This window comes from Drosophila subobscura, chromosome O, assembly GCF_008121235.1.
Source record: "Drosophila subobscura isolate 14011-0131.10 chromosome O, UCBerk_Dsub_1.0, whole genome shotgun sequence".
NCBI lineage: Eukaryota > Metazoa > Arthropoda > Insecta > Diptera > Drosophilidae > Drosophila > Drosophila subobscura.
Window position 1 is genome coordinate 17,532,585 of NC_048533.1, and position 21,154 is coordinate 17,553,738.

The window sequence follows — 21,154 nt, forward strand, 5'->3', positions numbered from 1 at the left end:
ATTATAAGTTATATTTCGGTATATTTGAAGAGGTCAGGAGGTATATTTAATCGATTAATCCGCGGTCACTCTGAACAACAATAAAAATCTACACGTAAAACAATGAAAAACGGCCCCAAGGACCCGTCAGGAGGCGGTGGCGCTGGTTATCGTCCTTCCCTGACGGACAACAATCTGTCCAACGTGTCCATACACATTGAAAGCGACGACAATGACTCAACGACAGCGGAGCACGAGTATCTGCTGCCAGCAGCAGCACCATTGATGACCTCTACGGCGACGGGCGGCAGTGGGACGGGTGGTATGGGCTCTGTTACCCACAACACCAGCATTAATCTGGACTCCATTGGCGGCCACAGTGTGCCAACGGGTCGCAGCAGCAGCCTCAGCGGTGGCCCGCGACACGGCAACATTCTCTCCTCATTCCTGGCCCGCCAGCGCTCCTACACACCGGCCGCCAGCTCACCCGTCCGTGTGGCCACACAAATGAACCGTCGCCTGCAGCAGTCCCGCAGCATGGGTGCCAACAGCAGCCTGGAGGAGCCACTGCCCAGCCCTGGCGTCGGCGCACCGCCAGGACCTACGCCCGTGCGACAACTTGGTTTCTGGCGTGTCAATCTGAATGATGTCTTCTCCCTGTCCACGGCCCCATCGACTGAGGCGCTGCGCTCCTTTATCACACATTCCAACTTTCGCTACCAGCCAGCGGCATCGGCAGCAGCTGCAGCAGCAGCAGCAACCGGAAATCAGCTACCAGCGTCGTCACCCGTGGATAATTCGCACATTCTGCTGCAGCCAAATGCCGAAGCTGTGGGCACTTCGCCTCTGAGGATCGGCCGCGTAGCGCACGGTCTGAATGCCACAAGCGGTGTCGGCGCCGGTGCCAGTGCTAGTGCCATGATGGGGCGCAGCATCTCGTTACGCGAGGGTGAAATGCGACACAGTCTGGCGGGTGTGCGGCACAATGCCAGCGTCATGGAGCTGCACAGCAATCCGTCAGCCTACGAGGAGAGCGAGGATGAGCACAATGCGAATCTGGATCTGGGCGATGGCAATCTGACCGGCGCAGCATTGCCTGGAGCTGGCGATGCGGCTGCAGGCGGCAATGCCATCGCCAATGGCCAGGCCGAGCCGCCCGAGCACCAGGGCGAGGATGAGCAGCTCATATCGGACGACATGGTCGTGCAGATACTCAGCCACTTCGTGCGCTACATGCCCCTCATCTTTATACTCCTCATCAAGTTCATCCACGATCACCTGCTCGGCATTGTCGACCTGCTGGTGCTGCAGACTGTCATGTACAATGTCAATCGATCGGTGCGGAATCAGGTCTCCCGCCTGGCCCAAAAGAACTACGCTTCGATGCTGCGCGATGGCTGCCTCATTGGCATTGTGGTCGCAGTGCGTCTGTTTCTGGCCACAGCTCCGCCGGATCCGTTTGGCCTGATTGTGCCGCCGCCAAGGAAATATTTCAGCGTTGAGACCTCCGCTCTGCCGTACAAAACGGAGCAAACGAGCAGTAAAATTGGTTCAACGACCTCATCCTCGGACACGCTGAAGACGGTGATCACCACGGACACGTATGATGCCGCAAAGGTCATACCACTGGGCATGCTGCTCTACTACATAGCAGTCAGTGATCTCATCATCAAGCTGCTCACGATGCTCATCAAGCTGGCCATTACCATGCTGCCCAATCATGTGATGCGCTTCAAAGTGAGGGTAAGCGCGGTGCCCATGCCCATGGATTTCCCCTTTCTCTATTTTGCTTCCTGTTGCAGGCTCGTCTCTATGTCCTGGTGGAATACATATCGCAGTTCTATCGGGCTCTGACGCCCATCACGCAGTGGTTCATGTTCCTCTACGAGTCCTATTCGGGCCTGGAGGTGGTCTCGGGCGGCCTGTTCTCCGCCTTGTACCTGGGCGCCAAGATCTTTGAGCTGGTGGAGCGTGCCAAGTCGTTGCACAAAGCGGTGGTAACCTTCAGGCGGAATATTGTGAGTGTTATGCCATGGCAGATAAAGGTTTTCCCATTATCTAATCATTGCTTGTTCTTTGTAGGATTCTGAGCGTCCGCCGACCAAAGAGGAACTGGATGCCGCGGGCTCAGTGTGTCCCATTTGCCATGATACTTTCAATACGCCCATTATCCTCGAGTGTGGACATATTTTCTGTGATGAGTGCGTTCAGACGTGGTTCAAACGCGAGCAAACGTGCCCCATGTGCCGGGCCAAGGTTAGCGACGATCCCGCCTGGCAGGACGGCAGCACCACCTTCTTCCATCAGCTGTACTAGGCCCCCCTCCCTCTGTGCAGGGCCAACCCCCCCAAAGAAATGTTTCTGCATATTTCACGTGTATATAAATAGTCTCCGAGCTAGCATTTGTTTATTAAACGGACAGTTATTAATTAATACTAATCATTTAAGGGTTTTGTTTTTTCTGCGTGTTTCACTTTGGTTTCATTTTTTGCGGCGTGCCGCGTCGAGAGATCGGGACTCGTAGTACTCGCCATCGCCACGCGTGGCCTTCTTGTTGATGTCCGTGTGGCGCTCTCTACTCACGATTTCCTCCAGCACCTCGCTGTCGCCCTTGATGAGGCGTATGCGTCCAGTCACGGGATCCACCTCGCGACGTATCTGGCTCTGACGGCGCTGATACTCCTCCGGTGTCTCGGGCGCATGGGATTTGCTATTCATCAGTGCTTAAATGTTTTTGGTGGGGGTATTCAAACAAGACACACACATAATATACAACAATCACGACGTTACGATGGGGAATACGGACCTATTGGTATTGCAAAATCTTCATCGCTGCTCATGTCCGGCGGCGCAGGTTGCTCTTGCGGCGCCGCTTGTATCGGCAGCGGCGGAGTTGCGTCCTTTTGCTTGGTGTGCTTTTTAGATTTCTTGGACTTGTGCTTCTCCTTGTGAGGCTTGCGCTTCTCCTTGTGCTTTTTCTTTGACTTTTTTTCGCTTTTCCCCATTTTAAAACGTAAACAAAAGCTAATTCCCAGTGTAACCGCGGATTTGTCGATCAAATATACAGCCTGACCCTCAGAAATATACCAAAATATTCCATTTAATTTGTAAATTATACCATAAATATACCGTATATCCCATATAATTTTCACGAAATCCCGAAATATCCCGTATATCGATACCCTGCCAATGATCACGTGCACTAACAAAAACCATGAACCGTATCCCCTTTTTTATTTTTTCCCGCTAGATCTAGCTTTTTTCAATTGGCAAATGCGGAATAAAACGAGTTTTATGTATGTAAGTCTCTGTTTTATATTTGTTGAAATGGACTACTCCGGAAGGTAAAATTCTGTCATTAATTACCATTAGTAATTAGTCATTAGTCAGCAGTGTGCCTAAAAAATTTAGGGACCAATTGAACTTAGATCATAAGAAAATATGTTTGACGAAATGTAAAAGGCCGTTTCAATACTCTGGCGTTTATTTTTAGCCTGCATTAACATTTTCGGGCTATTTCTAGCTTTTTTTCAAAGGCTTGTTAGCTTTTTTACGGCCAAAGTGTTGGCAACACTGACTAGCACAAAATTTTGACAGCGCCGCGTGGAAGGTGGACCGCAAGTGGAACCCAATTGGACGCATGTTGTGTACAAAAAGAAACGTCAAAACCGCAGCGCTATAAAGCAAAACGAATCAGATAGAAAACAAGGAATATCCATGAAATTCTCGATTGGCCGCCAAACACATTTGCAATTGTTTACAACGGAATAGTGACCAGATAGCAGCGCCTTTCCCCACTCAAAGCGGCGGCCCCCCCCAGGCACCCAGGCGACAGACCATAGACGTATTTTTGTGGTGTGTGGAAGGTAGAATCATCCATCTCATACGCACACACACGGCACACACACAAACAAACACTGCTCGCTCAACTATTTCAGCAGCAAAGGAGCTACAATTTTGAAAGAAGAATCCGTCAAGTACAACAAAAGGCCAAACACCGTCATCGCAGCCAGCAGAGGAGGCAGAGGGCCAACACACAAAATAGAAGTAGAAGCAGCAGCGGCAGCAGCATCATCATTATCGAAATCCAAGCAACAGCCACCGCTCCGGCAGCCAGCAGTCGGAAGATCCACAGACACCAGAGCCAGGAGGAAGACCAAACACTACGCAGCAGTAGACAAGTGCCAGTAGCCGCAGAACCCAGCAAAGCATCAAAGATGAGCATGGAAAAGGTTGCAACCAAACAATACGAATCGTAAGTGGCATCTCCCACAAAATTAGGCCAACAGCACACACGCACATCTCCCTCTCTCTCTGTCTATCAGTTTAGGCCCATTGGCCGATGCGTTTGTTAGGTTATGTTCTTATGCACCACTATAGCCCCCAGGTCTGTTTATTGGTCAATGGTCAGAGCGGAGGCTTACTGATCCTCCTCGGACTGGCGGAAGAGCACATCGGCGGCCAGCTCTTCGTTCTTGTTGCAGGCCAGGTAGACCTGCACGGCCAGTTCGCGCTGGAAGCCCAATGCCATCAAACGCTCCACGGCAGCCGTCTCCTCGGCTGTTAAATCTGCCTGCTGCCCGCCCTCCGCCAGCTGTGGGAACTCTGCGGCGTCGTTTTGGTCGCGGTTCATCATCTCGATGAATTCCTCCTGGTTGTTGCGTATGGCCTCGAAGACATCAGGATTTAAGGTGCGGATCTGAGCGAGAACCGCCTCCAGCATTTCGGGATTCTGGCGTATCATTTCGCGCACCAGCAAAAAGCGCGGATCGGACATCAGAGGTGCCAGATTTAGGGCCGCTTCGGCCACCGATGGACTAACGCTGACCGACGCTGATGATGCACCGCTGCCGCCCTGTGACGCTGTGGCCTGTGTTGGCATGCCCGAGACCAGATACTCGATGGCACGCTCCGGATGATTGAAGCTGGCACGGAGAGCGGCACGCACTGACTCCTCCTCGTAGCCCATGCTCATCAGATGCTGGACCGTCTCAGCGTTTGGTGACAGCGAGGGCGGTGGATTCCCAGAGCTGCCAGCAGCTGTAGCGGCAGCAACGCCAGCAGGCGCCATTCTTGGCACCGTTCCCGTCTGTTCTGGCTTCTGCGACTTCTTCTCTTGTGGTGCCTGTGGCGGTACTTGTTGTACCCGCTGCTTGCCCATCAGCACCAGAAACTTGTTCTCCTCAATCTTGTACTCGCTGAGGGGCAAGCCATCCTCCAAGATGCGGCCCGAGTAGATCAATTGTAGATTCTCGACGGGCTGGGAGACCTCCGGCATGCTGACCAGCCTCTCCTTCAGCGCCAGCACATTCTGCCGCTCGTCCATCTCAAGGCTGAGGACACGCTGGTCGAGTGTGCGAATCGATAGCTTCATTTTAGCTTCTAGAAAAATTACTTTGTTGTGACGATTTTGGAATTGTTCCGATGGGGAAAAACTGACTGGTCTGATTGCCGACTAACTGTAGAATGAATGTTTCGGGTGGCCAGAGAAGAGAAGAGTTGTTGGAAAGCAAAAGCACAGCCTGCATGCCTGACACTTGAATCAAAAATATTATAAAATATTATTAATTCCTTTTGCATTGCAGGAAAGTCTGGCCGGACATCGTGGACAGTGATGACAGCGATGTGGAGAATGAAATAGATGTGGACAAATTACCGCCGCTGGAGGTGGGGCCCAACGAGAATCGCCTGCAGCACACATACTGCCTTTGGTTCTCGCGGAAGGGGACGCAGCGGGCAGCGACGGACTATAGCAAATCGCTGCACGTGGTCGGACGATGTGCGAGTGTCCAGCAGTGGTGGTCCCTCTACTCGCATCTGATCAGGCCGACGTCTCTGAAGCCGTACCGGGAGCTGTCCCTGTTCAAACAGGGCATCAAACCGATGTGGGAGGATCCGGCGAATAGTAAAGGCGGCCAATGGGTGATAAGATTGCGTAAAAACAAAATCGAACGTGCCTGGGAGAATGTCTGCATGGCGATGCTGGGTGAGCAATTTCTGGTGGGTGACGAGATATGCGGCATAGTCCTGCAGACAAAGTATCCGGTAAGTGAGCAACAATTGTATTTCGTTTATATTTGTTTTTGCAACCTGGAAACCGTGCAAGCGAGCGAGATTCGCAATATTTTGAATTACGCCTGGTGGGCGCCCTTTTATCATCAGTGCTGTATAACATACCACTGATCGAGCGGGCATCCCTGCCCGCACAACATCTTTATTTTTCTTTACACTTTAGTCCCAATACTATTCCCAATTAGCGAGTTCCTTTTCAGCTTGAAATTCGTTTAAACAAAAGTGCGATTCATTCATAAAAATCCCTGCGCATGCCGATTCTCCTGCCCGGCCGCGGTCGCGAATGGATTCCACAAACAAACCAGTGCTGCTGCGAATTGTTGTTGTTGTAGTGGTGCTGACGTACTACAGCCACACTGTGGTCATTTTTAGTGCATTTTGTTAGGCGGTATTCGGTATTTTCTTAGTAAGCTGCAGTAAAAGTGAAAACAAGAAAATGCCGAGCAAAGAGAAAACAAAAACACTTGAAAATATTAAAAAATTTTGCCAGCGCGCATGCAATTAAATGTTACGGTAACAAACAATTAACCCAAAAAAGTGAATGCGTCTAAAACTACGAAAGCATAACGGTGCGAAAGTGCAATAAAGTCATTTCGCATTTGCCGGCGTGAACCAATAAAATACCGATATACGCAGAGGCGAAATACAAGCACACAAGGCAGTTGTAAAATATAGCAGGACCAGAGCACCCAAAAGTCCGTGGGATCCGCCGCCGCCACCAGCAAGAGAAGAAAAGCAACAAAGAGCAAACCCGTATTAGATTCGGCGCACTCTTAACACCATCCACATACACACAGATACAAAACAAGAGAGGGAGCATTGTTGGGGCTGTTGGGGACGGTCTTGGCTGCGCCGGATGGCGACGCATGTTTCAGATTGCCGAGAGCCAGCAAACGCGTCGAGTGTGCTTTTTAGCGATGTGCGGGTAAAACAATAGAGGCGACAACAACACATACAACAGCAAAAAGTAACCCAAGACATCATCAAGAGAGGGAGAGAGAGAGAGAGCGAGAGGAGGTCGTCTCATATCATACGCTGCCGCCGCCGCCGCCGCCGCCCACCCAACCGACCGACCGACCGACTGCGGCGACGAGAATTCGTACGCAACAAACGAAAATAAAACAAGCTAAGCAAAAGAGAAAGAACAAATAACGCCCACCGTATCGCCGCCCGCCCTTCACCTCTCGCAGCGTGCTTGTTGGAAGAAGCAGAACGAGAAGAGGAGGAAGAAGATAGCAGAGAATTGGAGCTTTGCGCAGAAATCGATTTTTTTGCCCATTTTAAGAGATTTTTTGTGTTTGGAAGCCGGAGCTGGAGTCGAGCCTCTCCCTGTCCTGTCCTGTCCACCCAAGGCAGCACGCGTCGCGTTGTCGGTATTTTTTTGGACACCCGAAATATACTGCAGACCGAGACACTCACACCAGCGCGAAACGTGTTCCACATGCAAATGCTGCACTGCCGCTGCTGCTGCATTTCGTGAATAAAATAAAAACAAGAGGAGGAGGAGTCCTTGCAAGAGTGACGACACGATCAACAGCGCCCCACCCCTTACCATTGCAAAACAACCGTAAGCCGCGTGCGTGTTCGTGTGCGTGAAGCGTAACAAACAAAAAAAAGGGTACTTAATCTTCTGTGATTCTTAAACGGAAAGTAGCAACAAAATAAACGCGATATCTACTCCCCGTGTGCCGTGCCGTCGTGAGTCACAATAATTGAGCAGCATTTGTTGTTGCTACTGTGAATAGCTTTTTAGCTGCTGCCTGGCATTGAAGAGGTGCTTGCGAGCGAGCGCGAAAGCCAACGTGAGAGAGGGAGAAGAAGACAAACAGCCAAGAAATAATAATATTAAATAATAAAACCAGCAAAAGAGTGCCAGTGAAGTATATAACCAACAAGAGTTTATACAAAACCAAAAGCAAACGCAAGAGATAGTTTGTGGCAAAAGAAAATCGGTTGTTGCGGCCACGAAAATCAACGGAAAATCAATAAAAGGTCTACCCCTCCCTTCCGTCGTAGACAGTGGAAAAACGTGCAAACAAGTTGAGCCACACAGAAAGAAAAAAAAAACGCTGCAAAAAATATATATAAAGAGAAGCAAAAAGTAAAACTCCGCGCGCGTGTGTATGTTTGCGCGTATGTGTGTGACCGTGTGTGAGCTTGTGTTCACGTGTGCATGTGCCTGTGTGTGTGCGTTAACGTCTAACTGCTAATCGTAGTCGTTGACGCCGCGTAACGAAAAGCTTACGTAAAGCTCTAAAAAAAACAAAAAAAATTAAGCACTAACTGCAACAGTTTTTTTGACACACAAAACAACGAAGAAAACGCAACAAAAAACAACAATATCAACAACAAAATAAGCAGCAAAGTGAAACAAGAAAGAAGAAGAGGAAGAAGATAAACAGCGTAAACGGAAAAGCAAAAGCAAAATGACAAAAGATAGATTAGCAGCCCTCCACGCCGCCCAATCGGACGATGAGGAATCGGAAGATGTGGCAGTCAATGTGGATGGACATGACTCCTATATGGATGATTTCTTCTCACAAGTGGAGGAGATACGTGGCATGATTGACAAGGTGCAGGACAATGTCGAGGAGGTGAAGAAGAAGCATTCGGCCATACTGTCGGCCCCACAAACCGACGAGAAGACCAAACAGGAGCTCGAGGACCTGATGGCCGACATCAAGAAGAATGCAAATCGCGTCAGAGGAAAACTCAAGGGCATCGAACAGAATATCGAACAGGAGGAGCAACAGAATAAATCAACGGCAGATTTGCGTATACGCAAGACCCAACATTCGACGCTCTCACGGAAATTTGTGGAGGTCATGACGGAATACAATCGCACCCAGACCGACTATCGGGAGCGTTGCAAGGGGAGAATACAGCGTCAGCTGGAGATCACCGGTCGTCCCACCAACGACGATGAGCTGGAGAAGATGCTGGAGGAGGGCAACTCATCGGTGTTCACACAGGGCATCATTATGGAGACGCAGCAGGCGAAACAGACGCTGGCGGATATCGAGGCACGGCACCAGGACATCATGAAGCTGGAGACATCCATCAAGGAGCTGCACGACATGTTCATGGATATGGCCATGCTGGTGGAGTCGCAGGGCGAGATGATAGATCGCATTGAGTACCATGTGGAGCATGCTATGGACTACGTGCAGACGGCAACTCAGGATACCAAGAAGGCGCTCAAATACCAAAGTAAAGCGCGACGAAAGAAGATCATGATACTGATATGCCTCACTGTATTGGGCATCTTAGCGGCCTCATATGTTAGCAGTTATTTCATGTAAATGTTTTTTTCTAATTCTTTAAAAATATGCAATTACTTAACGAACAAAAAGAACAACAAAAACACACACACATCCCCAAACTGCATTCATTCATTCATACATAGATACACTTATTCATTTTGATTCGATCGATGTCCCACCCAGAAAAATGACGAAAGTAAACGAAAGAAATATATAAAATGTAAACCAGTGAGAAAATAGCAAAAGAGAACCCAATTTAGGACTCGAATTATAAAAATTAAATAGCTAATACAACAAATACATATTACATGTGTAAATCTGTATAATTAGTTCCGACTTTCATTCAAGTTCTAAGCAAATGAAAAGCGAAAACAAAGAGAGTCTCAAGAGCCACAGAAACACACACAAACACACACGAATACACTCAAAAGATAAAAGATATAGCCACCACTCAATATCTATAGTATATAAACGATTATAAAGATACAAATCTTAAAAAGTAATTGCTAAAAAACGAAAATAACAACAACATGAAATTTAATTGATTATTGTTATAATGCGAAGCAAAAACAAAACATGAAAGATAAATGAATCTCGGTTTGATTTCTTTTTTTTTTTTTTCTTTTCATTTCTTCTTCCATGAACTATAAATGCATTTAGTTTTTTTTTAGTCTTTAGTTACACAAAAGTAGAAACATTCACTCAAAGTCACACCCATTCATGCACTCGACACACACAGCCATTGATTCACTTGCAACAAAAACAACAACAACAAAATCTCTAGTTAACTTCTTGAATATTTATTCTAAACACACAAAAACTCACACAGAGCAAAAATTGTTTATTATGCGATGAGATAATAACTATATTGACTATTTACGATTGCTATACTGCTATTTACTTAACACCTTGTTCATATATTTATTGAATGAAAATATTAAGTATATACGAATATATACGTACATACAAATATGCTATACTTAAAAGATAAATAGCCCGCCCCGAAAATTCTCAAGAAAATATGAAAAAAAACAATTAAAACTCTCTTAAAAAATTGAGAGAAACTTAAGAGATCAGATCTGCAAACATATGTATATGGAATGCCTTGCTAAAATTAACAAAACTCACACGAAAAGCTCTCTCTCCCTCTCTCTCTCTCTCTCTGTTAACACATAGACTCAAATTAAACAGTAAACACTCTTAAATCTATAGTTGATCTTTCAGCTTGATTTTTTATAGCTCAAACAATTGAACAAGTTTTTTGTTCACTTCCCTTTAAACGAGTTATTTTCCTCCATTTAACAACGTTTCCGTTTTGTATTTATTTTCCTGTTAAACCTGTTTGAACACCGCAAATTCATTTAATTTTTGACAGTGCATTTTTTCTTGAAAATACAAATCAATTTAGTAGAAAACTTTGCCACATTTTAAAATATAATTTCATATGATTCATTGCATTAACACCCACTCAAACACTCTTTCGAACACACAAAATACATTTTATGCTTTCTTTTGGTTTGTATTAACACAATTTTAATTTGTATCTCTTTCCTTCCTTCCCTCCCAACCAAAACCACCTCCGTAACATCAACAACTAACAATTGGAATGCTTTTACCTCATCCAACACTATTCTCCTCCTCTGCGGCATGCGGCATTCTTCAAAAACTGATTTCAAAAACCACAAAAAACAATCACCAATTCACAAACAGTATCCAAGCAAGCAAATAGAGCGGCATGCAAAATCCTGCATACTATATCCATGTATTCTATTACTGTAGAAACCAATGCAAACTACAACAAAAAACCAAACTACTGCTATTGTACACATATATTTAATTGCCATTTGTAATGTGAGTTATGTGATGAATGATCTAGGTTAACACACGAAAAAAAGAGAAATGTTTTCGCTTTAAGTAGGAAATATAAATTCAATGCACCAGAGGAAAGTAATTAGCCGACAAATTCACCAGATAGAAAAAGACCCCCACCAAAAGAAAAGTCACACGAAAATGTGGAAAATGGTCATAATGCTTGCACGTTTTTTTTTTGTTACGCTTTCAACTTTTGCCAAACGAAACTTAGAGAATGTAACAGCAACAACAGCACCTGCTACCAACAACAACAGCAACAAACAGCACAAAAAAAAAATTAATTTAAACACCAAATCGCGTTACAGTGGAAAAAAAACAAAGAACCAATAAATTTATTAATCGTATTATGTCAATCAATCAAACTGCCATTCAAAATGCAATCAACAAAAGAAAAAGCCCCTGATAAACGCGACTCCGCCCGTCAAAAAGCCGCACAGAGCCGTCACCGCCAGTGTTTTCAACATCCCAGCAGCCATCGACCAACCAGCTTCCAGTTTCCAGTCACGAGTTCTTGATCCTAGCCTTCCAGTTAAAAAACAAAAAAAAACAAACAGCTGCATTGCTTCATTTCCCAGAGTTGAGGTGAGTAGACCGAACCGCATTAATTATTCCAATATTTAACATATATTTTATATGGCAATTTTTGCAAAATTACTCTCGTCTGTGTATGCTCTCTACGCTTAATTTATTCCCAGAGGAAATTCAGCATTGAGTAATTGTCGAAGGTCGTGTTTGATGTAACCTTTGGGGCCTGCATTCGTCTCATCGAATGAATGAATGCTCGCCCTTTGTTCTGTCTGACATTTGGGGATTGAAAGTGTATATTTCGACTGAGGGATATCCTATATTTAGATATCCATATTATATTTGCAACTGAAAGGTCAACGCTAAAAGTTAACGAATCATGATGATTTTAACTGTTTCAACTTAATTTCTCCTTTCAGTCTGCTGTTTTACCCTTGACATTTTGCCACAATATAAAAATAGTTCTTCTTTAGAGTTCCGGGAAAATACTTAAATAGAACCGAATAAATTCTGCAATAAGAAAAGAATGCCTTTAAATGCCGTTTATTTCAGGCCAAATGATAATGAAAATTTATAGTTTCAATAATTAGGAATAACTCTATAGAAAATGTTCTCAGTAAGTCACATTTTCCGCCCTCATAATAATCTCAATTGCATTATTAGTGCGCTTTTAATGGGATTTATATTGGGTGATTGTACATGAATTGCTCATCAGATGAATTCCCCAGTTGGATGCCTCATTCGACCGACTGAGTGACTTTTTTCACACAATATTTGTAGAAAAATAAAAAAGTACATTTAAAGTCAAAATACAAAGCCTCTTTTTGTGCCGATGATCTCATGACAAGAGAGATTCGCAAACGCAAACACTTGAGATCAGAGATCCAAGTGTGTTTAAGTTTTATTTATAGATTTTGGATGCTTTTAAAACGGTTCAGAGCTAATCATTTAATATAAGAGTCATTGAATATATTGATTGGAAATCCATAATTGAACATTTATTCATCTTTTTAGAGTTAATCTTTTATGTATTCCATACGTGATGGAATGCTTTTGCCATCACTGACCTCTTCGAAAACAGCGCCTCTCCAGAGTGCCTCTTGCGTGTTTAATTTCCAAGCATTTCCGAACATTATCTATGATAGTTTTTGGGTTCATTTAACATGCATCATTGCCCCACTCTCACACACACACACACACACTTCCTGTCAGCGGCGGCAACGCTCCCTGTAATGTGACTTGAACATGCCAATGGATTCCCGGCTACGGAATGGAACTCTAGAATTGAGTCATCGGTCGGACATTGTATCAGACACCCTCCCACGCGCGAATGGGGGTTCTTGTCGGGGTTGATGGAAAAATGTATTTACATTCGGCTTCAATTGGCTATATTAAATGATAATAAATTGTGGTTGCATTTCAGGTGGGGAATAATCAAACCACCAAAGGGAATACAAATCAGTTGTGCAAATTCAGCAAATGAATGAATCATCAGCATTATCATTATAGATAAGAGATATCATTCATATATCACCTGTAAATGATAACACAAACGATGACCAGTTCGTGCCCCTGCCTGTCATGCAAGGGGATCCAAAGCAAAAGAGTGTGAGAAAGAGAGAGAGACGCTAGCAAAGAGAATTTGCCCCTAGAAATGCAATTAAAAGTTTCAGGTTCCGTTCTCTCTCTCTCTCTCTCTCTCTCTCTCTGCCTCTTGAATGACATCTGTCTGCCTGCCGGCCTGACTGCTGCTCGTTACGTACTCGTCGTGTAACATTTTTTTTCAATGTCTTTGCCCTTATGTGCGGGTTGTTGTCTATCACATGGCATTGTGTTTGCTTTTGTTGTGTTTTTTCCCAGGCTACCCCCCGCTCACCCCCCATATGGCTGAAATGCCCACAGCAGCATTGAGTGTGCGGGGTATGGAAGGTGTGCAAAGGTGGTTTGGACTTTGGGAAGCAGTAGGCTACATGCATGTAATGTTCGCAGCGCTATCAGAGACCCTTGAATCAATTTGCTCACTTTTTTCTCTCTCTTTTGTTTTGTGCTCTCCGTTGTCAGGCTGTTTGGTTCACTGCTTCATTAGACATTGTCTGACAGAATGCTTGCACTTCTTGCATTACAGTTTTTACACACTGCTTTATCATTTCTCATTAGAGTTGGATGAAAGTAATCCACTGCTTAAGCTATTTCCATCAAATTTTGACTGCAGTGCCAAGCCTCCCAGAAATCAAATTATTCTGCAGAGTCATCAAATCAATTGATGTGCCGATTTATCTGTATTTTCTTTATATTTATGCATTACTCATTGTATCCATTTCTCTCTCTTATTATTTTGATTTCTTTCCAAATCCCAGAAGCAAGAAACTTATTTTTCCTCCCTGATTCCGTTTTGCCTGATTACAGGGGACTCCTATCGCCTTTTGTCGCCGTTTGTGCCAAGTTATCTGCTTCTTTTATTTAATTTTTGTTTGTTTGGTGACTCACAAATTTGTTGCCAGATTTTTATTGTAGGAGTAGGTTGACTATCTGTCTGCCTGCGAACTTGATTTATTGATGTAGCACTTTGGAGGCGGGTTCAACATGCATATATGTATGTAGATGGAACATCTGTATTATACGAGTATTTCCTTGACATGAAGTCATCTCTCAATTTCAGTTTTGAGCAAAAACAAAAAAAAATCACAAAAGTTTCGTGAGAAAGTTCTTGTCATCCCAAGATTCACTTACAATTCTGTCTCTCTATCTCTGGAAAACTTTGCCATCCGTTTGCCGCCGCTGCTGGTGCTTTGGGGAGGGGGAAAGTTTTCTCTCCTTTCTTTGACCGAGTCAGGAATTTTTCATGCATAAAGGAAATGGAAGTAGAGGCGGCAGAGGAGGAGGCATGCATCCTGCATCCCGTTTCCTGAATTTTTCATGCAACATTCCATAAAATTCCTTTGACTTTTGGATTTTCTTTTTGCACTCCTTTAAATTCTGGGCGTGGTCGTGCTGTGGTTTCTCGTACGCCTAAACCACAAAATTAGAAAGGCATTAAGGGGTAGGGTGGCTTAGAGAAGGTAGATGGAAAGCCAGTCGTCGTTACTTATCGATTTTCCCTCTTCGTTTCGAAACAATTTGTTAATTGAAAGCAAATTTCATGGAACGACAGATGTGACGGCGGAGCGCCGGAGGTGTGTGATGGACAATAGACGATGGGCCATGGGCTATGGGAACCCAAGGGCGCTATCATAACTGGACAATGTCCCGTTATACATACACACATTATACCTACTATGTAAACATACATCCTTGCGGGTGGATGTGTTGCCATTTTGTTGAATCTGCAAAATTGTGTTCCACAGCAACATTTTAATGAGTTTTAAAATGTTTTTGTTTGAGCTTAAAATCTAATTTAATCTTTTGGATGAATAAACTCAACAAACCATAAAATCAGATTATCTGCTTATTTTAGATTAATTTTATGCACACATTGATGACAGTGTTAATGTTAGTGGAATAGCTTTGATTTTGTAGATAGTTGTAGGAAAGTTTTTGAAATATTTCTCAAAAAACTAGCTTAAATTTAGAATAAAAGTCCAAGGTTCTAATGAAAGAAAGCCAAGCTAAATAGAAGAATATCAAGCAGTAACTACTTAATAAAGAACGACTAGCAAGCAGTAAAATTCAAGCATGACAAAGCATTATTGCAGATATAGGATTGGTATGACAATAAAAAGTATAAGAAAGATTGGGGTTTTAATTTCTTACAACATTCTCTATGTCTCAGCCTTTACTGTATGTACGCATTTTAAAAGGCAGTTCCCTTGGCTTGACCCTTTTTTCGTATGTCTCGCCCTTCCGTTTTTCGGATAAAGTTCATTCGCCTACTTTTATGTACTCCCACAAAACACGGCTCCTGTCGCTCCCGTTTTTTTTTGTTTTTGCCAAATTATATGTGTACTTAATGCTGCTGCAGCATACAAAAAAGAACAACCGGAAAAAAAAGGAAAAACCGAATGAAATGAGTTCTGTTTGAGGCTCGTGGCGAGCGGTGCGGGCAGGACCTGACCCACTAAAAGCTGGACACAGAACTACAGTGGAGCTCGAAATGGATGGGGGTCCGAAAGGGTTTGTGTGCTGTCGAGGCTTTTGGCGAAATTTTCATATTTCTTTTTTTGTTCAGGCGAAAAACGAGGAAAATTCTCACATTTAAATTCCATTCGCTTGGCTTCATCTTCAATTTCCTTTTTTGCAGTTTTTCCAGCCACATATAAAAGAGCAGATGAAATTACCGTTAACCAAGCGTGAGAGAGCGAAAGAGCGGTGAAGAAAGAGGGGAGGAGTGGAGCAGAAAGAAAGTGTGTAAAGAAAAAGTCTCAAACTCTGCATTTTAATGGTTATTTCGATTCTCTTTTTGTATCTTTTGTTTTAATGAAATATATTTTTCTACGAAATAAAACCTGAAAATGCTTGGAAAACTGAAGGAAAGTTTCTGCCGTAACGGTAAACTGGTTTTTACGTAATTTGATTTGGCCGTTGATTGGCACCTTTTACCGCCACCTTTGCTTCCGTCTCAGTCTACACTGTCTCTGTCTTTCACCTTTCCCCTTGCTGCCTCTTTCCTTTAATTAAGTTGTTCGTGAAAATTTTCTTTCAAACTGTACAAATTTGCATCTTCAGGTGAGAAGCGAAAGAGAGAGATAGAGAGACAGGCAGAGTGTCGCAATCAGAGTTGTCAAAGAGATGCATACAGTCACAAAGACAGAGAGAGAAAGAGGGATGCAACGGTGATATCTGCCAGAGTATTTGCCAGCCCAACAGGCCTCCCACAAACGGCGAATTCTGCCAGGGTTGCATTCTGTTTCGTAGATTTTCAGCTTTAAATTTGATTTAAAGTTCGACTTCAGCCACAAGGAGCCTGAGAGAGAGGGAGAGCGAGGTAGGTGACTTCATTCAAATGCAAGAACCCTAGAAATTATCGTTGCATACTCCAAGGCGTGTACATAATGTCATTTGACATAATTTCATCTTTTGCACTTTACTCACTCCACTTCCACTTGTGCAACTGACTTGACTGTCTGTCTGTCTATCCTCGCTGCTCTCCCATCACTTGCTCTCTGCCATGCTGCTCTTTGCACAGCGGGCAATAAACAGCAGAAGCAGCAGGAGAGATGACGCCACTGACAGAGACAGAGACAGACAACAAAAGTGACAGCAACAGCAGAGGCAAAGCAACAGCCAAGAGGAACAACATTAACTAAACCGCATAACGGCAATCAGAACGGGAAGAGAAGTAGAGCGAAGAGGGTGAGGAGAGTAACAGAGAGGCAGGGGAAAGCGCATTTCTTATGGTCCTTTTGGCCTGATTCAATTGCTGACATAACCTACTCCTACTCCTCCTTCGCTTAAGCTTCTCGCCCACGTCCCAGATCTCTCTCTCTCTTTCTCTGATGGAATCCCCATTCCTTCTCTTTCTGGAATCCACAGTATTTCTTTCTCGCCACGGCTTTACTCCCACTCCCCATTACAGCTCTGTTCTTCTTTCTTCTGAGTTGAATACTGGGGGATACGTCGTTCCATTCATTAAATGGGGTTGAAAACTGCATCGCAGCGAAGTTCCCTCTTCTGAGGAGTGCGCTGTTTTGTGGATCGTTTAAACTCGTGCTACACTCTATGTGAAAATACACAAAATAAATCCATAGTATATTATGAACTTCCCAAAATTTTCCATTAGTTCATGTTCCCAGGGTATTCCAGAGTCGCTTTCCGTACTCCTGTTCACCCTTATTTGCGCTTTACATCGTTTGATTGCCCCACAAAAAGCTCATCAGCACCCCACGAAACACTCTGTGGGCTGGGGATCGTGGTACCATTTCTTTGTGCCACAATATCTGCCTGAGAATGAGAAATCCTCTGGGGGGATTGAGTGGGAGCTGGAGTCTATTTAAAGACCCGGGGACCCTGCAATGGGATTGCATAATAAAGTGACATTGCGGATTGCATTTCCTTTCATGCCACGGGTGTTAATGTCTGCCATTGTTGTCGTCGTCCTCGCCAACAGGCTTCCCAACCCCCCAGCCATTACCTCCTTGCCAAGTTCCAACACACAATTAAACCTGTGGTTGCCGCGGCTTTGGGAATGTCATTGAAACGTCTTAGGGTTGGGGTGGCCCTCACGGAGAGGTATAATTGTATGCATTTAAAAATAAAATTGTTGCATCTAAGGATCCATTATTAAAGGCAACTATTAATTTAGCATCTGGTGTTGTTCCCTCTCGAAAGAGAAATTAAACCGCCTTCAACCTTGTGATTCCTTCAGCGGAACAGCAGGAGGGGGAGGATTATTACGAGCTGTGTGTCCGGACTGACCATGGAATGCTTTTATGCGACCCCACCCCGCCATGTATCCGTAGTTATTAAAGTGCGGTTTTAAAGGGTGCCCAAGTGGGTCAACAAATGTAATCTGCTTCCTTCCTTAGTCAGCAGTCTGAACCGCACTGTGCTACTCTCCTTTTAAATCCCATTTCATCTTGCAATGCGTACACGCCTCATTATCCCCATGAGCGCAAGAGATACTCTCGGGGGGCGTCGGGGGAAAAGTAACATACATTTTCAACAACAGCAATATTTTCTTGGTTTTCTTTTTTTGTGTATAATTTTTAATGTTGGAAGTTGTACTCATTTTCAGTTTCTCTTCCTTTTTCTGTGTGTGGATGGGGAGTGTTGGGAGGGGATTTTATCTGTCGCTTACTTGACTTGGGGCACAATTTGTCGAATGCGTTTCCTTCCTGTGAAGGCTGTAGGGGCGTAGCTGCAGGGGCCGTCATGCCCCTGTGTCAACTTCCTTCCTGTCCTGCCTGTCGTTTTCCCCTGGCTTTGTGCGTCGAATATAATAAGAGGTGGTGGAGAGGTTGCGGCAAAGAGGGAGTGTGTGGTGTGGCAGCATGGATGTTGGTCAACATGATGTGGCATGTGGCAGCTTGTTTTGGAGTCATATAACATACGATGGCGGAGTAGGAGCAGTAGGGAGTAGCTGTACTTTTGTTTGTGTGGCTTACGTCATATTTTATTATGTTGCTCTTCGATGGCGCGCGGCCTTAAAGGATTTCGCATTTTTAGTGGCCAAGAGAGAGTGGGCTAGCAACAGCAGTCGGTCACAATGTCAAAACGAACAAACGAGGGCGAGAAAAACAACAACAAATCAAGGAATTGCTCACCATAACTTTTGATACCCTTGCTGGGATATGGCTTCTCATAGTTGATACATCCGAAATAATTTTGCATATAGTTTCAAGTTTTCTATTTGAAATGTTTGAAATTAAATATTCCCATAAAATATTTGCGTTAGAAACTTCTACCCAATATACCCTCTTCGAGGGTATTAAATGTGTGTAACAAAGCAACAGCAACAACAACCGCAGAGAATACTCATAGATGAGTAACGCAAAGCAAAAATGGTAAAAACAAATCACACACACACGAGACGACATGCGCCTACTCTCGGCCTACACTTTGCTTTGCTTTACTGCTTGGCCTGGCCTGGCTTGCCTTTCTTTCATTACTTTACTGCTATTTCTTGTGTGCCGTTTTGCCGTTATTCGTTTCCTTTTCGCCCCGTCTTCCTTCCTTTCTTCGGTGCTGCTCTTCTGCTGAGGGGAACTAATCCATTTCGCTTGCTATTTTTAACAGGCGACGCGACGACAGGCAGTGAGGAGCGACCTGCCTCCCTCCCAAGGGTCCACAAGTCGCGCATATACACACACGCACATGTGCTCTCACGCACTCCTACACACACACACTCGCTCATGTGCGGCTCAGTGCCTTTAATATTTTTGGAGCTCGCCTGCGCAAGGGCTTAAGCTCTCTCTATCTTTGTCTCTCTCTCTTTCTCTCCTCTCTCTTGCTGTTTGCGTTTTGTTGCTGGTTTGCGTATTTTATGTGTCAGTGTGTTAATTTCTGCACACACACAAACAAGCATACACTTGACATGGAACCGCCGAACCGCAGACACAAAAAAATAAGCAAAAAGATGGAACACGCAAAATAACTTTGTCATAAGCCCAGGTTCCCCACCCCCCGCCTTCACCTTACAAAGCCACACCACACGCCCGTCTTTGAATGCCGCCTCTCAGGTCTGCTCTCCTTTCCTTTAATTCTTCCGCTGCTCTGCTCTCCTCCTCTTATCTTTCATTCTTATCCCCCCCTTTTCAGGCCGCAAGGGCAGAACCACAAACATCAGTCGCTCGTTGCTCTCCCTTTGGCCTTTGTCCACATCCTGCCAGCCCCTTGCGTGTGTTTGCATTTTGGTTACAGTTGCTTTTTTCTCTTCAGTTTTTTTTTTTTGCTGTTGCTGCTTTTTCCTTTACTGTGTTTTTCCTATCCCCAATCGCTTTTTCTTTTCTGCTGTCTTTTGTTTTTGTTTTAGCAAGCCGCGCCGGATAGGGTGGTGGAACCTAATTGGTGTGCTCGAAAAAGTTTTAGGAACGTAAAAAGGAGAAGAAGAGAAAACAGTTGCCACGTGGAGGACTGTATTGTGAGGAGCTTTGAGAGGGATTTATATTTTCTGAGGTGCTTTATTTTAAGATTAAATATTTTTAGAATGCTTTGCAGGCAGGCTCTATCGGTGTACTGAATGTAGTTAAAAAATCTAACACAGTTGCATGGAAATAATTGAAATATTGAACATACATAAGTATGTACGACAAGTAAAGGGAAATAAATTGGTAATGAACCAAGTCACAAACTAATGAGCTCAGTAATTACTTCATCATTTGATTTCGTGGAAAATTGAGTTATTTTAGCGACATTTAAAAATAGAATAGCTCAACGAGTATCCCATTTCTCTTGGTATAAGAACCAGAACAGAGTTACCGAAACAACTGGTAACTCAATACTCCCCCAAAGGACTCCCTAATTGGGGGTGTGCTGGGTGTGGGGTGTGTCCTAGTAGGGAGTTCAACAAACCCCTCTTTTGGCAGCAGGTCAATAATCCTTTGGGCCACTCCCACATACACATTCAGCCAGTCTACGAGTATATACTCCTATCCAACCATCCATCAATCAATGATAGGGGGGGGCTGCAGTTATACATTTGACATGCAATCCTCAATGCGGCAGCTGCTCCCACTTGGTAATCTATTGCTCCACCCGCTCCTATGCTGCTCTCCAACGCTCCTCCTCTCAGTTGCACATTCGGGGAATTTGCCTGCATTGTGGCATAAAAACAGCATGGCGTCGTTTGATTAATTTCAGCGACACCGCGCCACTTGCCAGCCCCAAAGGCAAATACAAAAAAAAAGCATAGAGGAAAATAAATTTAGTGCCAAAAGTAATTGCGCCCAAAGGACACAAAAACTGGCAGCAGGAGCAGCAACAAAAGCGCACAGGCAACAAACAAAACGAAACGCAAGCGCAGCAAAAATAATTACAAGTCATGAACACAGATAGCAAAAATGACGCCA

At 44.5% G+C, this 21,154-nt stretch overlaps 5 protein-coding genes across 6 annotated transcripts in view; 3 read left to right on the forward strand and 2 right to left on the reverse strand.

Moving 5' to 3' along the window:
- The first annotated feature begins 67 nt into the window (after positions 1-67).
- LOC117897024 (E3 ubiquitin-protein ligase RNFT1) lies at positions 68-2,419 on the forward strand. The gene is made up of 3 exons (XM_034805601.1): positions 68-1,722; positions 1,782-1,997; positions 2,062-2,419. Exons 1-3 carry the CDS (start codon positions 103-105, stop codon positions 2,293-2,295), a joined length of 2,070 nt encoding a protein of 689 aa, XP_034661492.1. The 5' UTR covers positions 68-102; the 3' UTR covers positions 2,296-2,419.
- On the reverse strand, positions 2,348-3,046 carry LOC117897045 (ADP-ribosylation factor-like protein 6-interacting protein 4). The gene is made up of 2 exons (XM_034805628.1): positions 2,786-3,046; positions 2,348-2,702 (listed from the first exon to the last, which is right to left on the reverse strand). Exons 1-2 carry the CDS (start codon positions 2,982-2,984, stop codon positions 2,461-2,463), a joined length of 441 nt encoding a protein of 146 aa, XP_034661519.1. The 5' UTR covers positions 2,985-3,046; the 3' UTR covers positions 2,348-2,460.
- Positions 3,047-4,104: 1,058 nt separating this feature from the next.
- Positions 4,105-5,420, reverse strand: LOC117897037 (UV excision repair protein RAD23 homolog A). The gene is made up of 2 exons (XM_034805618.1): positions 4,391-5,420; positions 4,105-4,127 (listed from the first exon to the last, which is right to left on the reverse strand). The coding sequence occupies exon 1, from the start codon at positions 5,351-5,353 to the stop codon at positions 4,400-4,402; it is 954 nt and encodes a 317-aa protein (XP_034661509.1). The 5' UTR covers positions 5,354-5,420; the 3' UTR covers positions 4,105-4,127; positions 4,391-4,399.
- Positions 4,107-21,154, forward strand: part of LOC117897041 (eukaryotic translation initiation factor 4E type 2) — a 47,084-nt gene continuing 30,036 nt past the window's right edge. The window contains exons 1-3 of one of the 2 annotated variants that reach the window (XR_004649063.1): positions 4,107-4,234; positions 5,565-6,024; positions 11,025-11,768. Coding sequence is in view for 1 of the 2 variants with exons in the window: in XM_034805624.1 (XP_034661515.1) it covers positions 4,197-4,234; positions 5,565-6,024 (498 nt within the window). In the remaining variant the exon portion in view is untranslated. The remainder of the gene's footprint in view (positions 4,235-5,564; positions 6,025-11,024; positions 11,769-21,154) is intronic. The other variant, XM_034805624.1, reaches the window with a different exon arrangement.
- LOC117897039 (syntaxin-1A) lies at positions 6,516-11,257 on the forward strand. The gene is made up of 2 exons (XM_034805621.1): positions 6,516-9,349; positions 11,025-11,257. Exons 1-2 carry the CDS (start codon positions 8,478-8,480, stop codon positions 11,041-11,043), a joined length of 891 nt encoding a protein of 296 aa, XP_034661512.1. The 5' UTR covers positions 6,516-8,477; the 3' UTR covers positions 11,044-11,257.